This window comes from Suncus etruscus, chromosome 17 (assembly GCF_024139225.1).
Source record: "Suncus etruscus isolate mSunEtr1 chromosome 17, mSunEtr1.pri.cur, whole genome shotgun sequence".
Lineage (NCBI taxonomy): Eukaryota > Metazoa > Chordata > Mammalia > Eulipotyphla > Soricidae > Suncus > Suncus etruscus.
The window spans coordinates 67,370,466-67,391,508 of record NC_064864.1 but is presented as its reverse complement, the minus strand read 5'-3'; the positions used below and the strand labels follow the sequence as shown (position 1 = coordinate 67,391,508).

At 49.0% G+C, this 21,043-nt stretch overlaps 1 protein-coding gene across 1 annotated transcript; it reads left to right on the top strand.

The window, feature by feature from the left end:
- Window positions 1-2,995: 2,995 nt before the first annotated feature.
- NSMCE4A (NSE4 homolog A, SMC5-SMC6 complex component) lies at window positions 2,996-16,404 on the top strand. The gene is made up of 11 exons (XM_049764499.1): window positions 2,996-3,257; window positions 3,756-3,833; window positions 5,528-5,658; window positions 8,969-9,120; window positions 11,562-11,661; window positions 12,431-12,521; window positions 13,139-13,233; window positions 13,832-13,880; window positions 15,020-15,108; window positions 15,188-15,274; window positions 16,287-16,404. Exons 1-10 carry the CDS (start codon window positions 2,996-2,998, stop codon window positions 15,260-15,262), a joined length of 1,122 nt encoding a protein of 373 aa, XP_049620456.1. The 3' UTR covers window positions 15,263-15,274; window positions 16,287-16,404.
- The last annotated feature ends 4,639 nt before the right edge of the window (window positions 16,405-21,043 follow it).

The following is a 21,043-nucleotide window of genomic DNA, read 5'->3' as shown; positions in this document are numbered from 1 at the left end:
ATTGACACACACTTTTACTATGTCACTTGTGGGAGTCACACTCCTTAAGTTGGGGTGTGGGCTGCTCACACAGCAGCTACATTCAAGGAGTCAAGTTCCTGGTTGGGGGTACATGGCAGGGGAGGTGTATGTTGAGTTCTACAGGGGTGACACTGAACACGCAGAGCTACGATGTGGCAGAAAATCATTTACAGTGCTGGGAAATTGCAGACAGCAAAGCTGTCAGCTCAGTGCTTTGGCTTACAAAAAGCTTACCCAGGGCTTGAATTTGCAGCTTGGAGCTTGCAAGGCCCAGGACTCATTTCCTGGTTGGAATTGAGCAACAGAAGCCCTATCAATTTTTCTGTGTATTTTCCAAGATAGTTTTGATTATTCCGTGTTGCCATTTGGATTTTGGAGCATCCCTATCACAGCTGATTTTTGGCAAGGCCCTGGAATGTGGAGGCCAGTCTCAGCATCATCATTGGCACATCTGTGCTTTCCTGAGTAAATGTTCTTGTCATATATAAATATATATATATATCAAGGACCTTTTTATTTTATTATTTTGGTTTTGGGGCCACATCTGGTGGTGCTGAAAGGTTACTCATAGCTCTGCACTTAGGAATTACTCCTAGCGTGGTGGATCATGTGGGACTATGGGGATTAAACCAGATAGCAGCTGGTCACCAAGGACCTTTTTTTCTGTCCTTTTTTTTTTTTTTTTTTTGGTCACACCTGGCAGTGCTCAGAGATCACTCCTGGCAGGCTCTGGAGACTATATAGGATGCCAGGAATTGAACCACTATCAGTTCTGGGTCGGCTGCGTGCAAGGCAAATGCCCTGTGTTATCTCTCTACCCCCTCACCCCCAAATAGACCATATGTTCCAGAGTTTGGAGTGCCTTTCCAGGAAGAAGGATGCAAAATATTCCAGTTCTAGAACCTAGAGCTGCCAGAGTTAACTAGAGAACGAGTGACTACTAGTCAAAAGCACAGAATTCTTGGGGCTTATTCAGTAAGGAGACAGTTTGGAAGAGAACAAAGGATTATTAAGCACAAAGAATGCTCCAACCACCACCCAGTAAGGGGGTGTCCAGAGGAGGCTTAAGGGTGTGAGTGCTCTTGGGGATACTGCTGGGCCTTGAAGGTGGAAGCAGTTTGGAGTAAAAAGCCAGATTAGCAGGGGCTGGAGAGATAGTATGGAGGTAAGCTGTTTGCTTTTCATGCAGAAGGACGGTGGTTCAAATTTCGACATCCCATATGGTCCACCGAGCCTGCCAGGAGCCATTTCTGAGCAGAGCCAGGAGGAATCCCTGGGCGCTGCCCGGTGTGATCCAAAAACAAAACAAACAAACAAAAAAGCCAGATTAGCTTGCTAGAAGCATCCCGAGACTGCTAGATGATTTGCACTGAGGCCAGTTTTTGCAGTAGTGATAGAGTGAAGGGCCACATTCAGGCCTTACTGTAGTTCATATGTAGCTGATAGCTGCCATCATGCTATTTTACAGAAACCTCTGGGACAGTCCAGTTTCATCCAGAGGATCTGCCCTTCACCTGTCATTGGCCAGAGCTGGGTCACATGTGGGGAAAAGGTGGGACTGTAGTAGCCTCTGGGCCAATCACTCCTCATCTCAAGCCACACCAAGCCTAGCTTTCAATGGCCTGCCTAGGCTAACAAATGAGATTTTGGTACATCCATGAAGAAACTTTTTTTTGGGGGGGGGGGAGGGAAACCCGCTCAGCTGTGCTTAGGGCTGACTCCTGGCTCTGAATTCAGGGATCACTCATGGCAGGTTCAGGGGAGTCTATGGACCTGACAAAGGGGATACTACACCTGGACTTTTCCCAGTGGGCTGCAGATATGAGGGGTGTTGCCAGGTATGTGGCCAAAGAGATAATCATTGGATTCTTGAAGATCATTTCCATTTTTACCTCACAACTTCCCGTTTTCTGAGGGGTCCACCCCTCTATGGGTGGGGGCTTCCTGCTTTTAGCTAAATTTTGTTTGGAGAGGAGCTCCTGGTGGTGCTCAGGGCTTAATCCTGGCTCAACACTCAGGAATCACTCGTGGCAAAACCTGGGCTGGCTGCCTGCAAGTCAAACGCCCCTAGTTGCTTTATTATAGCTTTGGGGCCCATTTAGGGCTACCTTTGGGGGTGGGTTGAGAGGAAGAACAGTTGGTGATGCTCAAGGCTTCCTACTGGCTGTGCACTCAGGGATGGCTCCTGGCTGTCTTGGGGTGTGTGTGTGGGGACGATCTGGGGTGCCTGTGCAAATATTTCTCTGGCTCATTCACATCTGGGTATGAATTATTCCTTACAGGAAACTTCATTACCAGAGGCCCCTCCCTGTCTCTCTGCCTTTCTCAAGCATGATGTGGTGGGGCGACCCTGGTGGTCCCCAGTATGTTTGGGGCCAGGAGCAACTTCAGGCCTCAGAAGCCACACACACACACACACACACACACACACACACACACACACACACACACACACACACACCCTGGTGGTCCCTAGTATGTTTGGGGCCAGGAGCAACTTCAGGCCTCAGAAGCCCTTGGCTGACTAGAGGTGTGTGTGTGGGTGAAGACCTTTACACACACACACACACACACACACACACACACACACACACACACACACACACACACACACACGTACACACACACACACGTACACACACACACACACACACACACACACACACGTGGTGGGGTGACCCTGGTGGTCCCCAGTGTGTTTGGGGCCCGGAGCAACTTGAGGCCTCAGAAGCCCTCGGCCGAGTAGAGGCGGCCCCGGGGCCCGCCGCCGGCCTCCCGCCAGAGGCGTCGCTGTGTCCGTCCGGGGCGCGCGGGCGCGCGAGGCCGGGCCGGGCCGGGGCGGCGCAGGCAGCGCGGGGGGCGGGCGGGGTTTCGGTTTCTGGCGCGAACTTCCTCCGTCCGCCTCCCTCCTCCTCCTCCGTCCTCCCTCCTTCCTCCTTCCGCCCGTCCCCGGGGGCAGCGCGTCCGCGGCGCGATGTCGGGGGACGGCAGCGGGCGGAGGCCCGAGGCCCGGGGCCGCAGCCGCGACCCGCCCCGCGACCGGCCGCGCTCGTCGCGCTCCCGCTCGCCGCTGTCGCGCGGGGCCAACGCGGCCGAGCGCAGGGAGGCGGACGACGCGGAGCCGTCCGACTCGGGCGACGAGCTCATGGACCCCGCCAGCCTGGAGGCCGAGGAGGACCACGGCCTGTGCCGCCAGATCCGCCACCAGTACCGCGCGCTCATCAACTCGGTCCAGCGTAAGGCCGGCGGCGGGCACCCCCGGGCACCGGCCGGGCAGAGGCCTCGCGCGCCCGCGGCTGCCTCCCAACGGCTTCCGGAGGCCGGGGACCCTCGCCGGGGCCCCCCCATTCCGAGATCCTTTTTCCCCTTGCCTTTGGCGCTTCTTTTGGGGCGTCGACCCCGACCCCCGACTCCGAAGAAGCAGGCCCTTGGCTTGCACCCCGCTTCTGCACAGTTGGAAACGCTCCCTTGGCTTCCAGGGGGAACCTGCGGCCCTGCTGAGTTGTGCGCCCTTGTCTGCAGCCCATTGAGGGAGGCTTTGGGTTGGGTTGTGGGGGGGGGGGGAACTTCTGAAGTCGAGGCAGCCCCTCCTTTTGGGGTGGCAGAGATGAGAACCCCCCCCCACCCCCTGGCAGGTTCCATCTTGCAGAGATTGACTCGGCCTGCAGTGACTCCCCAACGCAGCCCCCCCCCCCCCCCAGTTTGTGACGATCAGTTATTGTTGTTTTAAATAGAGAACCGAGAGGATATACTCAACGCCAGCGACAAACTCACCGAAGTGCTGGAAGAGGCCAACACTCTGTTTAATGGGGGTGAGTTGTTCCTTTACTACCTGTGTTTTGTGGGGCTAGTTCTGCCCCCCCTGGATAGTGATGCCTGGGTCTCTGAGAAGGGATGTGTGTGTGTGTGTGTGTTGGGAAGGTAAACCAGCTTTGTTTAGGGTTAAGGTCTGGCTCTGTGCTGAGGGATCACTTGTATTTATGACTGAAACTCAGCCGTCAACAACTTTGTTGTTGACTGTGTATCTTGAGGTGATTCACTAAGAGAGAGAGAGAGTGAGAGAGAGAGAAGAGAGAGTGAGAGAGAGAAGAGAGAGAGAGAGAGAGAGAGAGAGAGAGAGAGAGAGAGAGAGAGAGAGAGAGAGAGAGAGAGAGAGAGAGAGAGAGCGCCAGAATAACAGCATAGCGAGTAGGGTACTTGCCTTGCATAGTAACCTCTGAGCACCTCCTGCTGTGGCCCAAAAACCAAAAAAAAAAAAAGAAAAGAAAAGAAAAAGAAAGAAAGAAAGAAAGAAAAAATGGAAGGAAGGAAAGAAAGATTACTGAATTGGTACCTTGAAGTTCACGGTCTGATGCCCTGAACCACCCAGGGAAAATCCCTGGCTCTGAGCCAGGGTGTGTCCACAGAAACACCAGAAATGAAACTAAGGCAAGAGGGGACCAGAGAAATAGCAGGGCACTTGCCTGGCTGGCTTGCAGCTGACCCTGGTTCACACCTCAGTGTCATGTATGGTTCCCCTAAGGACCCATAGAGACTGATCCCTGAATGAAACCAGGAGTAAACCCTGAGCGCTGCTTGGTATGGCCCAAAACAAAACACAACAAAATGCAAAAAATAGTGGTAGAAACAGAAAGGCCCGAAGTGTCCAAGCACTGTATGAGGCCTGCTGGGAAGAAGGATGGTCACATGATCCTCCCGTGAACACAACTACCAGGAATGGGCTGGGCATGGCCGGTATTTGAATTTCCCCTCATGGGATGCCTGTGGAATTTATTTAATCCTGTCCCTATCTCAGCCCCTCCTGTGCCTCTCTCCTAAAGCCGAGACTCCTGTCCCCACTCCATCTTGATTTTGTCTTGTTGGACCACTTTTGATATTGTTTTTGTTGTGGGGCCACACCAGATGGTTCTCAGGGTTCTGTGCTCAGGAATCATGATGCCAGTATTTGAGTTACCAAATAGAATACCAGGGATCAAACTTAGTTGGCTGCACACCAACTAGCACCCTAACCATTCTCTCTAACCCTTAGACAACTTTTGTTTGTTTGTTTGTTTTGGGGAGCCACACCCAGTGGTGCTCAGGGATTTATTCCTGGCATCTCAGGGGACCAAATGCGATGCCAAGGATTGAACCTGGTTTGGCTGCTTACAAGGCAAAAATGCCTTACCTGCTGTGCTAGCACTCTGGCCTCAGGGATCACTCCTGATGACTATAGGATGGTGGGATCAAACTGATCAGCTGCGTATGAGGACAGTGCTCTCCCTGCTGTACCATAGCTTTTTGTCCTGTGTTATTTTCTTGGATTTTTCTGTTTGTTGATTTTTGGGAGGCCACATCCAGAGGTGCTCAAAGGTCATTCCTGGCCATGCTCAGAGGGCCCTATGGAATGCTGGGGATCCAACCTGGGTCAGCTGTGTGCAAGGCAAATGCCAGCCCCGCTGTGCTGTGCAATGGCTCTAGCTCATGTTTATTTTCTTATGCTTGTGTTATCCTTTTTCCTGAGCAGTGTCCCGGGCCAGAGAGGCTGTGCTGGATGCCCAGTTTCTTGTCTTGGCCTCTGATCTGGGCAAAGAGAAGGCCAAGCAGCTGCGCTCTGACCTCAGCTCGTTCGATATGCTCAGATACGTGGAGACGCTGGTAAGTTCCTGGCTCTAGCAGTGCCAGGAATCTCTGTGTCAACCATCCAGGGTTGGTGGCTTCCCTCGATCAGGATGAAAACAGTGCTCACTTGCACTTTCTGTCCTTCAGTCTCCGGCTCTTCCAGAGACAACTTGGGTGACTGGGCCAAGGGCCACAGATAGTTCGAGGGGTCTGGGGGACAACGAGGCAGAGCATGATTCGTGTGATGTTCCAGATGTGGTGCTGGGTTTCTGGGTGAGTGGCCATGTCCCCTTCAGGCCACACTGTTTGCTGTTTCTCTTTGTTCTCATGTGTCATCAGTGCCAAATGCTTCCCCCTTGTAGGTAGCTGAGGTTGGCCAGAGGTGAGCTGGGCTGGGGTTTGGGGTAGAGGTACATTTGTCCCACCCCCAAAATATTCCACAACTTGGGTTCTTTGGCCTTTATCTTTTTTGGTCTGATTTTCAGGCTATTATTGATACAATTATCTTTTTTTTTCTTTCTTTTTTTTTGGCTTTTGGTCCACACCCGGCAGTGCTCAGGGGTTACTCCTGGCTGTCTGCTCAGAAATAGCTCCTGGCAGGCACGGGGGACCATATGGGACACCGGGATTCGAACCAACCACCTTTGGTCCTGGATCGTCTGCTTGCAAGGCAAACGCAGCTGTGCTATCTCTCCAGGCCCGAGACAATTATCTTTTATCACACTTTTATTTGACATTCACTATAGCTTGCACTGTTGTTGTCTGGAGATTTGGAACTTCCCATTAGCAGATTGATGATAAAGATTTATTCTATTTTATTTTATTTGGTTGTGGGTTTTTTGTTTTTGTTTTTGTTTTGCTTTTTGTTTTTGGGTCATACCTAGCGGTGCTCAGGGGTTACTCTTGGCTATGCACACACCCCTGAGGTGTGGCCTAAAAAAAAATCAGATTTCACGGACCTATCCTACAGCTTTTTTTTTTTTTTTTTTTTTGGTTTTTGGGCCACACCCGTTTGACGCTCAGGGGTTATTCCTGGCTATGTGCTCAGAAATCGCCCCTGGCTTGGGGGGACCATATGGGACGCTGGGGGATCGAACCTCGGTCCTGATCCTTGGCTAGCGCTTGCAAGGCAGACACCTTACCTCCAGCGCCACCTACCCAGCCCCTACAGCTTTTTTCTTTTGGTGGGAGGGATAGTTTGTCTTCATCCAGATTGCTCACAGCTTATTCCTGGCTCTAAGCTCAGGAATCACTTATAGCAATGCTCAGGGGACCATATGGAGTACTGTTCTCTGGGTTGGCTGCACGCAAGGTAGATTTGACTTTGCCTGCTGCCCAGCCCCACCCCAGTTCTGCATCTCTGAATTTTAGATGTGCCTGGATGTTTTTAGGGTGCAGTTCAGTTTTTCTCCTGCCTGTGGCATCCTTCCACACAGGGCCTTCAGTGGCCAGTGTTTGGGCCTTGTTCTGGCATGGTAGTGCCCATTGAGATATGTTGACTCTGTCTTGGGATCCAAGTGGTATGTTTTGAGCATCAAACAACGTCTGGGCCCCAGACCAACTTCTGGATTCACCCCTGCCCTGTTGGTTGGCAGAAATCTTTCCAACGAGGTGCAGAGATCCCCTCTGACCACCCTCCCCTGAACCAGGAGCCTTGTACAGTACTGGCACCACCTGTGGGGCTGCTGTCAGGTGTGGGGGTCGTAGGAAGAGGTTCATGGCACAGAAGGAAAGTTCAGTGGTTGGATGAACGAAGGGTTCCAGGAGGTTGCCGAGTGATTGTTTTTGTTTTGGAATTATACCTGGCAGTGCTCAAGAGACCATATCGGGTGCCAGAACTAGAACCTGTGTCAGCTGAGTGCAAGGCAAACACCTTACCTGCTATCCCATGCTAAGTAATTTTTTGTTTTGCTTTGTTTTTTGTTTTTTTGGGCCACACCCAGTGACGCTTAGGGGGTTACTCCTGGCTATGCGCTCAGAAATCATTCCTGGCTCAGGACCGGCAACCATATGGAATGCCAGGGATCGAATCCAGGGCAGCCGCATGCAAAACCTACCACTGTGTTGTCACTCCAGCCTCATGCTAAGTAATTCTTTAAAAAATAAATTTTCGGGGCCCAGAGAGATAGCACAGCGGCGTTTGCCTTGCAAGCAGCAGAGCCAGGACCAAAGGTGGTTGGTTCGAATCCTGGTGTCCCATATGGTCCGCCGTGCCTGCCAGGAGCTATTTCTGAGAAGACAGCCAGGAGTAACCCCTGAGCACTGCCAGGTGTGGCCCAAAAACCAAAAAAAAAGAAAAAAGAAATTTTCGGGACCGGAGAGATAGCATGGAGGTAAGGTGTTTGCCTTTCATGCAGGAGGACTGTGGTTCGAATCCTGGCATCCCATATGGTCCCCTGTGCCTGCCAGGGGCGATTTTCTGAACATGGAGCCAGGAGTAACCCCTAAGCACTGCCGGTGTGACCCAAAAACTAAAATAAATAAATAAATAAATTATCTTGGGGCTGGAGAGATGGCATGGAGATAAAGCATTTGCCTTGCATGCAGAAGAATGGTGGTTTGAATCCTGGCATCCCATATGGTCCCCCGAGCCTGCCAGGAGCAATTTCTGAACGAAGAGCCAGGAGTAACCCCTGAGTGCTGCCGGGTGTGACCTCCAAAACAAGAATAAATAAATTTTTTTATTATTTGGGTGGAGGTTTGGGGTAAGCTGGCATCACACTCGTCAGTACTCAGGGTTGACTCCTGACTCTGCGCTCTTGTAGTGATGAGGAGACCATATGCAGTGCTGGGCATGGAACCAGAGTTGACTTAACTCTTGTACGCTCCTCTGGCTACCCAGTGATTTTTTTTTTTTTTTTTTTTTTTGGTCTGAAGAATCCAGATAAGTTTGGAGCCCTCTGAGGATCATCTTGTTCTTTTCACCAAAAGGCTTAAAGTATGGCCAAGAACATTTTGTGCCCAGAGTAAAGATACCTTTGGATGGTACCTTTATAGAGAAGATGATTGCATATGTGGGGCCGGAGTGATAGCACAGCAATAGGACATATACTTTGCACTCATCAACCTGGGACAAATCCAGGTTCGATCCCTGGCATCCCATATGGTCCTCTTCGCCTCCCAGGAGTGATTTCTGAGCGCAGAGCGAGGAGTAACCCCTGAGTGCTGCTGGGTGTGGCCCAAACACTGAAAAAGAATTATTGTATAATGAGGGTTTAGCTGGCCATTAGGGTACAGGAAAGAGCTTTGCCTTTTCTGTCTCATTCTCTGTCTCTGTCAGTCTTTCTCTTTCCTGATGTCTGACTCCTAGAGGCTTACCTGGGACTCATGTCTCTCATTTCTGCAGCTGACACACATGGGCGTGAATCCACTTGAAGCCGAGGAACTTGTCCGTGATGAAGACGGTTCTGAGGTTGAATTCATCGTCTATGACTCCTGGAAAATATCAGGCAAAACCGCAGAAAACACCTTTAATAAAACCCATACATTCCACTTTCTGTAAGATTATTTGGAAAATCTAACAGACCAGCCATGCGTAACCCCATTGCCATTTGTGTGCTTGTAAGGGCAGAAGTGAGCAGGCAGTGTAGACATGACAAGTGCAGTGCCCCTGGGGTGAGGCACCCCTAAAACTATGACAAGATGCCCAGGAAGCCTTGGTGGACGTTACCTTAACCAGTTCACTAAGGCTTGGGAATTTGCCCTTCCGGATCCAGGCCGGCCCTTGGGTGGTGGTTGGATCCAAGGGTTCATGACTATCTTGACTACCTTTAACACTGGTTGATGATGCCTTGGCATTAGCTGACTGCTCATTGAACATGCTCTTTGTGCTTGGTTTTTGTTTGTGGGCCTTACTTAGCTGTACTCAGGACTGACTCCCTGCTCTGTGCTCAGGGATTGATCGAACCTGACTTGGCTGCCTGCAAGGCAAATGTCCTCCCCTCTGTGCTATGGCTCCAGACCTGAGCCGTCCTGTTTGTGTTTGGAGGCTCTCAGATAGCTGCTTGCTTCTTTCTCTTTTACTTCTGTTAATCATCTTCATTATTTTATTTTATTTTTTTTTTTGGTGGTTTTTGGGTCACACCCGGCAGTGCTCAGGGGTTATTCCTGGCTCCAGGCTCAGAAATTGCTCCTGGCAGGCACAGGGGACCATATGGGACGCCGGGATTCGAACCGATGACCTCCTGCATGAAAGGCAAACGCCTTACCTCCATACTATCTCTCCGGCCCCAATTTCTTTAAAGGTTCTTTTTCTCGGGTATATACGTGAAGGAAACTGGCTGCCTTCCTAGTTTCCAGTCCAACCAGGCCTCTGGAGACATAGGGTCAGGCGCTTCCCACGTCTCTTGGAACCAAGATTTTCAGACACATTAGCTGTGCTTTTTCTCAGAATAGCCTGAGTTGTTTTCTCCTTGAAGTAACACTGCTCCTGAGGTCCCAGCCTGTCCTAATCCCCACTTATTGCCCCCAAGATGGGCCGCATCGAGTAGATGGTTTTGGAGATGCCCCATGTAGCATGGCTGGCAGCTGTGAATTGCTCTGATGTACACAGCCTGCAGATGAGACATATTGGTGGTAGAAGGATGTCCTGTCTTTGCTTTGGGCTCTACAGATCATGGTCTAGTTTCTGGGATCTTTTTTGGGGGAGGTGGGTTTGGGCCCTACCCTGCAGAACTCAGGGCTTACTCCTGCCTCTGCTCTTTTGTGTGTGTGTGTGAGGGGAGGTGTCTTACATCCAGTGGTGCTCAGGGATTACTCCTGGCTCTGCTCAGAAGATGCTCCTGCCTGGCTCAGGAGACCAAACCTAGGTTGGTCCTGGGTCAGCAGTGTGCAAGGCAATCAACCTATCATTGTGTTATTGCTCCGGCCCAGCTTTGTTTTTATTTTTTATTTTTTGGTCACACTGAGCAGTTCTCAGGGGTTACTCCTGGCTCTATGCTTAGAAATCGCTCCTGGCAGGCTCAGGGGACCATATGGTATGCTGGGATTCAAACCACCGTCCTTCTGCATGCCGGGCAAACACCCTACCTCCATGCTATCTCTCCGGCCTCCAAGTTATGGGATCTTAAGCCTGGTGGGGGCCCTCGTTTTTACCCAGAGTGAGTCACCTTGCAGCCTTGTCTTGCACCGTTCTTGCTCTTGTCATCCCTGAGGCCTCTGGTCACTTTTTCAGAAGGAGGACCCAGTCCAACAATAGATTCCTCCTTTCTGTGCCAGCTCATGGCCTTGGGCTGGAGCGTTGTAGGCACAGCCATCTCTCTACCCACGGTATCCTTGGCTCTCCTGTGCCTGCCCAACAACCTGCCCACAGCTTGAGGCCCTCAACCGCAGTAGCAGGTTATTTGTTTTGTAGTGGGAGGTGGGAAGAGTCTGGGGCAAGCAGTCGGGTGGCCACTTTGATCATTGTGCCAAGGCAGGTGTGTCCTGTGGCCGCAGGCTGCCACCCTTAGACTAAAATTGGGTGATATCCCCAGAGGTCTTGTTCACTCCCCTTCACTACTTTTCTCCTTCCCTTCCTGCATCTCCACAGTTGGCTTTGCAAAACTGTCTGCACACTGGTTGGGAGACTGAGGGAAGGACTGTCTGGAGCAGAGTTGGGGATGTGTGCAGGAGTGTGGGAGAGAACTCAAGCCCTTCCTCTGACTGGCGCCTGTATCTCCGAGGCCTGGTCTGATGGGTTCTGTCCTGGGTCCAGCTCTGGGGTGAGTTCGGTTTGTTTAAAAACCATTCACAGGGGCTGTAGTGATAACACAGCAGGAAGGACGTTTGCCTTGTATGACTCCAACCTGGATTTGATCCCAGGATTCCATAGGGTTCCCTGAGCCTGCCAGGAGTGATTTTTGAGCACAGAGCCAGGAGTAACCCTTGAGTACTGCTGGGTGTGCCCCAAAATACAATAAGTAAATAATAAATAACCACCCACGTGTCTTTTCTGGTAGGTTGGGCTCGATCCAGGGGGAGGCACCAGTGCCCAAGCCCCGGGCTGACCGGCAGCGGAAAGTCCACACTTCAGAGGAACAGCGCGCTATGCCTGCTCAGGTGGGTGCTCACAGTTCTAGCATTGCCTGGAAAATTCTTGGTGTCAGGGTCTGTCTGCCACAGCCAGTGGCACTCAGATGTTACTTTTTCTTTTTTGCCATATCCAGCATTACTCAGGAGTTGCACCTGACTCTGAGCTTAGGAATTACCCCTGGTGGGGCTCAGGAGCATATGAAATGTTGGAGATCAAACCAACAAGGCAAAAAAGGCAAACAGCCTCCCTGCTAAACTATTGCACTGGGCCCCAATTTTGGGGGGGGGGTTGTTTTTGTTTGTTTTGATATTTGGGCCATACCCAGCGCTGCTAGGTGATCACTCCTAGCTCTGTGTTCAGAAATCACTCCTGGAGGGTTTGTGGGGGGGGACCATATGGGACACCAGTGATGGAACCTGGTTTGGCCATATACAAGTAAAGCACCTTACCCGTTCTGTTGCTTAGGTCAAAGTTTTTATTTATTTATTCTTTTGGTTTTTGGGTCACACCCGGCAGTGCTCAGGGGTTACTCCTGGCTCTGTACTCAGAAATCACTCCTGGCAGGCTTGGGGGACCGTATCGGATGCAGGGATTCAAACCACTATCCTTCATGCAAGGCAAATGCCCTACCTCCATGCTATTTCTCTGGCCCCCAAAGTATTTTTTAAATAGATTTTAAGGGGGCATATAAATCTGTAGTTCCTAATAAGAGAGCATGTAGAGGCATTTGGGGTTATAGGACACATTAAAGGTTCAAAGGAAGTCAGTTCTCTCACAATCCTTTTCTGTTATCAGTTAAAAAGGATGGAAGAATCTCACCAAGAAGCAACGGAAAAGGAAGTAGAGAGAATCTTGGGGTTATTGCAGACATATTTTCATGAAGACCGTAAGTATGCTTGGATACTGGGTGCTTGGTGTTTTAGTCATACCCGACATTGCTTGGAGGACCATATGAAATGCTGGCCGTCGAGCCTGGGTTGGCCACCTGCCAGGCGAGCGCCCTATTCACTGTATGATCATTCTGGCCTCTAGCCTAGACATGGTCTTAAATGAGATCCCAAGTTGCTCTTCAGAAAGGTTCGATTAATCGATACTCAATTCTAAAAGATGAGTACCTGTTTCCTTGTAACCCCAGCACTCAGGCCACCTCCCACCTCGTTGCCTGCCATCACACCTGACAGTGACTAGAATAATCTTTCCACATTAAGCAGACCTACCCTTTGACCTTTCTGTGGAGCTCCTGTTTTTATTTATTTTAATTTTTTGGTTTTTGGGCCACATCCAGCAGCACTCAGGAGTTAGTTTACTCTTGGCTTTACATTCAGGAATGACTCCTGGCAGGCTTGAGGGACCATATGGGATGCCAGGGATTGAATCTGGGTCAGACACGTGGCAAGAAATGCTCTACCTACCTATCACTCGGCCCTATTTTTGTTTTTTGTTTATCTATGACTAACCATAGATGACTCCATCTTGATGACTTTCTCCTCTCTTGTCCCATAGCTGACACACCCATGTCTTTCTTTGACTTCGTGATTGATCCTCATTCTTTTCCCCGGACGGTAGAAAACATTTTTCACGTGTCCTTCATTATCAGGGTAAGATTTCAGGTGGTTTTTCTAATTTGCTTTTGTCTGATTTTAAGTATATAAATTAATAGATGCTTTGGGATGAAGCTGGGCAGAGGCATTGGCATTACCTGGCAACTATTTAAGACCCATTGTAGTAGAACATGATTTGGCCAAGTATGCGGAAGAAACTAGTAAAATATAGTTTTAAATTTTTTATTTTAGAAATTGTACAACAAAGGGGGAGATGGAAACAGGTCATCTGAGCATAGTAATAAACACTAAAAAAAAAATCAGACAAAATTCAGTGTCCATTTAGGAGAAAAGTTCTGTATATGAGAGGTGACTGCTATGATAATAACTAGCCGGAAATGGTCACTCTGGACAAGAATTGAGATCTGGAAGGAAGGAAAGTGATAGGCATGATGCCCCTTCAGAAATAGTACTGCAAAGCATGGTTGCAATAGAAAAATAAAAGAAGAGGATGTGTGTGAGAGAAAGAAGGGATGTGAGAGAGAGGGAGAGAGAGGAATTTGGTTGGTTTCTTTGTTTTAGTTTTTCTTTTGTTCAAAGGTTTTATGTTTTAAATCTAATAATGTGGTCTTCTGAAAACCTATTTATGTTTTAGGATGGTTTTGCAAGAATAAGACTTGACCAAGACCGGCTACCAATTATAGGTAAATGATACTATGTCAGTTTTAGCAAAAAGCATTTATTGTCAGAGTTTCTGGAATGTATATAAGTAAGTTTCTATTTGAGGAAACACATTTTTATTGCTTGCTGGAAGTACTGAAGACCATGTTCATAGCTTAAGTTCATCTTTATCAAGTTCTTCATCTGTTGCTGCACAGATTAATAGAAAGGGCTAGAGCAGTGGTTGGCAATCTTTTTTTTTTCAACTGAGCCAAATCTTGCCAAAACCACAATTGAAATTTATTTTGAGGGCCCGGAGAGATAGCACAGCGCATTTGCCTTGCAAGCAGCCGATCCAGGACCAAAGGTGGTTGGTTCGAATCCCGGTGTCCCATATGGTCCCCCGTGCCTGCCAGGAGCTATTTCTGAGCAGACAGCCAGGAGTAACCCCTGAGCACCGCCTGGTGTGGCCCAAAACACCCCCAAAAAAAAATTTATTTGAGAGCCACACAGGGCGCGCACTGACAGAGGCTAGGAGCAGAGTCCTGGCTCCTGGAGTAGCCGCCCGGCACAGAAGAGCCAAATTAAAAGTAAAGAGCCATATGTGACTCACGAGCCACAGGTTGCCGACCACTGGAATAGAGCAATAGCACAGTGAGTAAAGCGCTTGCTTTGCACATGGTCCACTCAGGTTTGATCCCTGGCATCCCATATGGTCCTGAGCCCCACCAGGAGTGAATAATAAGGGACCTCAGAGACAGTCCTTTGCCACAGACTTTCCTATCTGCTCTCATGCTGACCCCAGTCTCAGGCTCCAACTAGCTTTTCTGGGAGCCCAAAAACAAAGAACAAAAGATTGGTTTCATATCCAGATCCCCAAGGCTGTGGTTGATATTATCATCATCATCATTATTATTATTATTATTATTATTATTTTGGTTTCTAGGTCACACCAAGTGGTGTTCACAGTTACTTCTGGTTCTTTGCTCAGAAATTACTTCTGGAAGGCTCGGCGGACCCTATGAATGCCGGGGATCAAACCCTGGTTAGGCATATGCAAGGCTATGCCCTTCCCACTGTGCTATTACCCTGGCACTAGTAATTTTGTTTTTAATGCAGGCAGATGAGATTATTTGTTGTCATATAATCCAAGCATGCTGGCATTCTTTTGTCTTTCAAACAGAGCCTGTAAATGATGAAAATGAAAGAAGTGAACAAAACACCCAAATTCGAAATCAAGGAATTATTGCTCTGAGCTACAGAGACTGGGAGGTAAAGGCGGGTGGACAGGCACTTCCATCTCTGCCCAGGCTATAAGGCACATGCTCCAATGTTCTTTCTTCTCTGCCAGGAGATCGTGAAGACCTTTGAGATCTCAGAGCCTGTGATTGCTTCAAGCCAGAGCCACCAAAGGCTCAGTGTGTGACACTGTGCCAAGGTACCTTATCTGGAGATGCACCTTTTAACCCTGGTGCTCCGACACTATAGCCCTCTCCTTCATGTCCCCATGTGGGTGATATCAGAGCTTTGCTTTCCTCGACTGCCCCATCCATGCATAGGGAATGAGAAGGAGACAGCCGAGTGGGGCTTTTCAGTCCAGAGATCACCCTGTTTGTTTCCTTGGCGTCAGTGACCTGGTGTTCCATAGAGTTGCCCCTGAAAGGAGCCAAGCAAGAGTTTGATCCTGGTGGGCTGGTGAGGGACTGTATGAGGCATCCTTTGTCTGGCATGTAGGAGCCCTGGGTTCGATCTTGAGCAAATAACACATGCACTCACGTGTGTGTCAATGATCTACAACTAAGGATCTGGGACCAGTTCTTTCTGTGGGTATCAATAGGTTGAAAACCACAGGGGTCAAGTGTTTGCCTTTGCACCACCAGGAGTTGGTCATTGAGTAGAGAGCCAGGAGTCTGCCCTGAGCAATGTCAGGTATAGCCCCCCAAACAAAATGAAAACTATGGGCCAGAGAGATAGTACAGCGGAGTGGGTACTTGTTTTGTACACCGCTGACCTGGTTTTGATCCCCAGCATCCTATAGGGTCCCCTGAACACTGCCAGGAGTAATTCCTGAGTGCAAAACCAGGAGTAAGCCCTGAACATCACCAGGTGTGGCCCCCAAACAAACAAAACCAACAATAACAAACAATTCCAAAACTACAGGTCTGCAGAGGTTCTAGACCTGAATGCTAGACAGGTGCCAGTGTGCAGGGGAATGACGAGCCGGTATCAGCCTACAGTCAGGCCATTATTTTGAGGAGTAAAATCAGCTAGGTAGGTATTTAACACGTGACCTCGTTCCCTGAGCTGCTGAGCCAAGACAAGGAGGAACAGAAGAGACATGTCGCAGGAGATTGGGAGCATGGGTCTGGGCTCTATGCAGAGGAACTGGTGATATATTTAAGTCATTTTACCCAACGCTCATGGATGCTTTCCCTTTTCCCCTCTTCTAGGGCTCAAGTGGCTAGTGAAATCCCTGAAGGAAAGAGGCATGCATTGTATATATTGTATGATTAAATGTTTTTAAAGAAAGATTGTTTTTAGTAAATGTAGCTTTTGATAGTTAATGAATATGTCTCAGTTGTCTTTGATTCAAGCAAATTCACGGCGGTCTTCACACACACACACACACACCCCAATGGTAATTCCTCTTTATTTCCTTTGTCTAGTCCCCAACCTTGGAACATCCATCTGTCTGTCCTTGAGGGAGGTGAGTGGCCTTGGCCCTGGAGCTCTGCCCAGGGAGCCACTGTGCCCTTCCGACTAGGACAACCCTGCCCTGTGTCTCTCCCCACTGACCTCTTCAGCTCTGTGGATCTGCTGGTTGCATGGGGAGCCCATGCTGGGTGGAGGAAGACATCCCACCACTAACTTGACACCTGTCAAGGTTGGGCCTGTGTCTCTGTTCTCAGTGGTCAACCTCCTTATCTCTCCATCCCTCAAACTTTCCTTCCTCTCACCTCAGAGGTGGAGGTGTGTTCGTTGTGGCGCTGATCTCAGGGCTAACTCCATTCTGCATCGGGTAGGGGATCTGGTACTTCTCACCCTGTTCAGTGTCAGCACCACTACACACCAGCTCAGCCAGCTATGCCACCTGTGCGAGCAAGGACACACCCCTTCCCAGCATTCCTGTTTTGTCCCCGGGGTCTGAGTTCTGTGCTCACCCCACTGAGCTTCTGGAACAGGCTTTCTGGGCCCCATGCCAGCTCATGAGCCATGAGGCAGTGCAGCAAATCTAGGCATCCCTTCTCTGTCCCTGTCATGCATGACTTGGGGATTCCAGACATGTGGCCACTGTGCCCTGCTGCTGATAGGGCTTAAGGCACTTGTTTTCTTTGTGATCAAGCCCTGTACCATCTGGTACCATAGATGAAATATATGCAAGACATTGCTAGTACTCACTCCTGACTGAGCACAGAGCCAGAAATATGCCCTGGGCACTGCCAGGTGTGGCCCAACCCTCCTCCCCTACCCCCCAATCAAAGGGTCACAAATATCAGGTCATGAAAGTGATTTTTGGGACTGGAGAGCGAGCATGGAGGTAGGGCATTTGCCTTGAGTTCAGAAGGACAGTGGTTCGAATCTGCATCTCATATGGTCCCCCGAGCCTGCCAGGAGTGATTTCTGAGCATAGAGCCAGGAGTACCTGAGCACTGCCGGGTGTGACCCAAAAACCAAACAAAAAGTGATTTTTTTGGGGGGGAAATGAGCACAAACTCGGGGTGTGTGTGTGTGTGTGTGTTGTGTGTAAGGCAATCTCCTTATCTGCTGTATTATCTTTCCAGCTCCCAATTTCTATTTTTCTATAAAAGCCGCAGAGGTAGTAAGGTACCTGTCTTGTAGGTAACCGAACACAGTGCCATCTTAACAGCTGTTTCCCTGAGCAGCACAAGAGTGATCTCTGTGGCCGGAAAGGTGGCGCAAGCAATAGGGCATTTGTTTCACATGCGCTAACCTAGGACAGACAGTGGTTCGATCCCCCTGTGCCCCAGAGCATCACCAGGTGTGGCCCAAAAACAAGCAAAAGAAGAGTGATCCCTGAGCCTGAGCACAGTCAGGAGTAAGCCCCACATCTCTAGGGCTTACAAAAAAAAAAAAACTTAAAAATTTCTTTTTACTTGGGGGCCAGAGGTTGAATCCCAGCTTTCCATATGGTCCCAGAGCTGCCAGGAGCGATTTCTGAGCACAGAGCTAGGGGTAACCCCTGGACGCCAAACCAAAAAAATTCTTTTTACTTTTTGGTGATTAATCTAGGAATATCATATATACAGGCAAGTATTCTGCAACTCAGAGACTTTCTGGAACTATGTTGTCAAATTGTTTCTTTCCTGATAGGAGAAGCTGGGGCTGAGGACCAAAGACTAATTCCTGGAGATAACACTAAGAGCTTTTAAGATAGTAAATGAAATTGAAACAGACTGTTAGCAAGACTAGACTTGGCTTTTTCTGAAGCAAACATGAGGATTCCTTGCTAGCAAATAATCATGTATCTATATTTTGATTTTATTTTTTTTTTTTTTTTTTTTTTTTTTTTTTTTTTTTTTTTTTTTTGGTGGTTTTTGGGTCACACCCGGCAGTGCTCAGGGGTTACTCCTGGCTCCATGCTCAGAAATTGCTCCTGGCAGGCACGGGGGACCATATGGGACGCTGGGATTCGAACCAATGACCTCTTGCATGAAAGGCAAACGCCTTACCTCCATGCTATCTCTCCAGCCCCTTGATTTTATTTTCTAAAGAAAAATATAGATACATGATTATATAAAACATAGATACACACACACATATATATATTTTGGTTTTTGGGTCAAAATACAGGTACATGATTATACAAAATACAGATACACATATATAATTTTTTTTTTTTTTTTTGGTTTTTGGGTCACACCCGGCAGCGCTCAGGGGTTATTTCTAGCTCTGCTCAGAAATCTCCCCTGGCAGGCACGGGGGACCATATGGGATGCTGGGATTAGAACCACCGACCTTCTACATGAAAGGCAATCGCCTTACCTCCATGTTATCTCTCTGGTTCCCCTCTTTATTATAATCTTTGGGGGACACATATAGTGATACTCAAGTTTTATCCTGCCTCTTTACTCAGGGCTCACTCCTGATAGACTTGGGAGACCATCTGTGGTGAACTCGAATGAGCTGCATTCAAGGCAAGTGCCTTATCTGCTATTGCTATTGCTCTGGCTTGTTGCATAACAGCTCTTGATGCGACTGGCTGATGGAGGGATGAAGGATGTGAAGGATGAGGTCTTTCTCCTCCAGCTTGGACTACATGTCTGCCACCCTGTTCAGTTGGTGGTTTTTTTTTTTTTGGGGGGGGGTTGGTTTTTGGTTTTTGGGCCACACCTGGCTATGCGCTCAGAAGTTGCTCCTGGCTTGGGGGACCATATGGGACGCCGGGGGATCGAACCACGGACTGTCTTAGGCTAGCGCTGGCAAGACAGATACCTTACCTCTAGGTGCCACCATGCCGGCCCCTCAGCCGGCAGTTCTGCGGTGGGTAAAAAGCTAACAGGCAGTCAGGCTTCAGTAGATATCAGCTTTATTCAGTGGATATGGCTGAAGCAAAAAGACCCAGTATCAGCCCCAGAAAAAAGCCCCAGCCTTCCACAGACCCTTGCTTTTATACATCCGAATCAGGTACCACCCTAGGGTGGGAGCAGAATGCCAGGTCACACCCTAGGGTAGGGCACAATTATTGATTAGGTAGGATCAGTAACAATAATATTATGGAAATGTTTACATACATAACACTGGCCCTCTATGTATATTTTATATAGGCACCACATCCAGCAGTACTAGGGATCCAGCATCCCTCTAGGCAGTGTTCAGCTTTCTACAGGCCAGTCAGGGACCCAACCAGGCCCTCACCCAGAGAGCATGTGCTCTACTGTTTGAGCCCAATCCCTGGACTAGTATGACCATTAAAAAAAAAAGAGCTTCATCTCTACAATTGTGAGAAGCAGTACGTGGGGAAGGCGTGGTGGCTCCCAAATAGAAATCTTTTAGCCACCTCCAATGGTTCTCAGGGGTTACTCTCGGCTCTGCACTCAGGACTTACTCCAGACAGGCTTGGGGGACCTTGTGGTGGTGCTGGGGATCAAACCCTGGTTGGCTAAATGCAAGGCAAGTACCCTCCCCACTACACTATGGCACTGGCTCCTTACTTTCCTGAAAAGTTCAGTGTAATTTTTAGCCTCTCTGCTCTTAAGAGTTAAGGGCCGGGCCTGGAGAGATAGCACAGCGGCGTTTGCCTTGCAAGCAGCCGATCCAGGACCAAAGGTAGTTGGTTTGAATCCTGGTGTCCCATAGGGTCCCCCGTGCCTGCCAGGAGCTATTTCTGAGCAGACAGCCAGGAGTAACCCCTGAGCACTGCCGGGTGTGACCCAAAAACAAACAAACAAACAAAGAGTTAAGGGCCTTTTCCCACCTTTTCAAGATTTTTGTCTAACCTTAGTATTTTTTCTCTTTCATCTTATTCTGCCACTTTTCTGTTTTCATGTCTCTCATGGGTTTCCTGATCTTGTTTCCTGATCTTACTTGTCCTCTATAGGCTCTTTTTTTTTTTTTTTCCAATTCCCTATAAAGTTCCTGTGATGACTAAGACTCTGCCTCTTCTCATTATTATTTAAGGTTGATAATGACTAAGGAGTGCCCTGGCTGTAAAGGCACAGAAAATAAACAGGAAAGGATCCTACGTCCAAAAAGGTTAAGACCTTTTCTCTCCACAGGCCCTTCCTCTTGTTTAAAATGACAGATGGGGCCAGAGCAATAAACAGCACAGTGGGTAGGACATTTGCCTTGCATCCGGCTGACTCAGGTTTAATCTCCAGCAACCCCCAAGTCTGCCAGGAGTGATTTCTGAGTGCAAAGCCATGAGTAACCCCTGAGCACCACTGGGTGTGGCCCAAAACAAATAATAAAAAAAAGATAGGCCAGGGGTAAAAAATATAATAATAAAATATAATAGATGGCCCAGGGAAAAGATATCAGGCCAGTCATCATGAACAAGAGGGCAGTGGTCCCCACTCCTTGCTGTCGGGGCTCAAACTCAGACCTTCCTTCAGCAACTGATATGGTCTCCCAGAGCCCTCACCCCTAATGAGCAATCCCAGGGTCCATCTCAAACAGAAGTACTGAGGATTCTCAAATCTAGGAGTGGAAGCACTAGAGAAAGGTGGGGCCTTTGAGAACTTTCTGC

Excerpts from the sequence above, each read along its gene's own strand:
- NSMCE4A (XM_049764499.1), top strand. The coding sequence starts at position 2,996 with ATGTCGGGGGACGGCAGCGGGCGGAGGCCCGAGGCCCGGGGCCGCAGC. Across the intron at positions 9,121-11,561 it reads ACCCATACATTCCACTTTCT|GTTGGGCTCGATCCAGGGGG; the intron begins GTAAGATTATTT and ends CTTTTCTGGTAG. Across the intron at positions 13,234-13,831 it reads ACGTGTCCTTCATTATCAGG|GATGGTTTTGCAAGAATAAG; the intron begins GTAAGATTTCAG and ends TTTATGTTTTAG.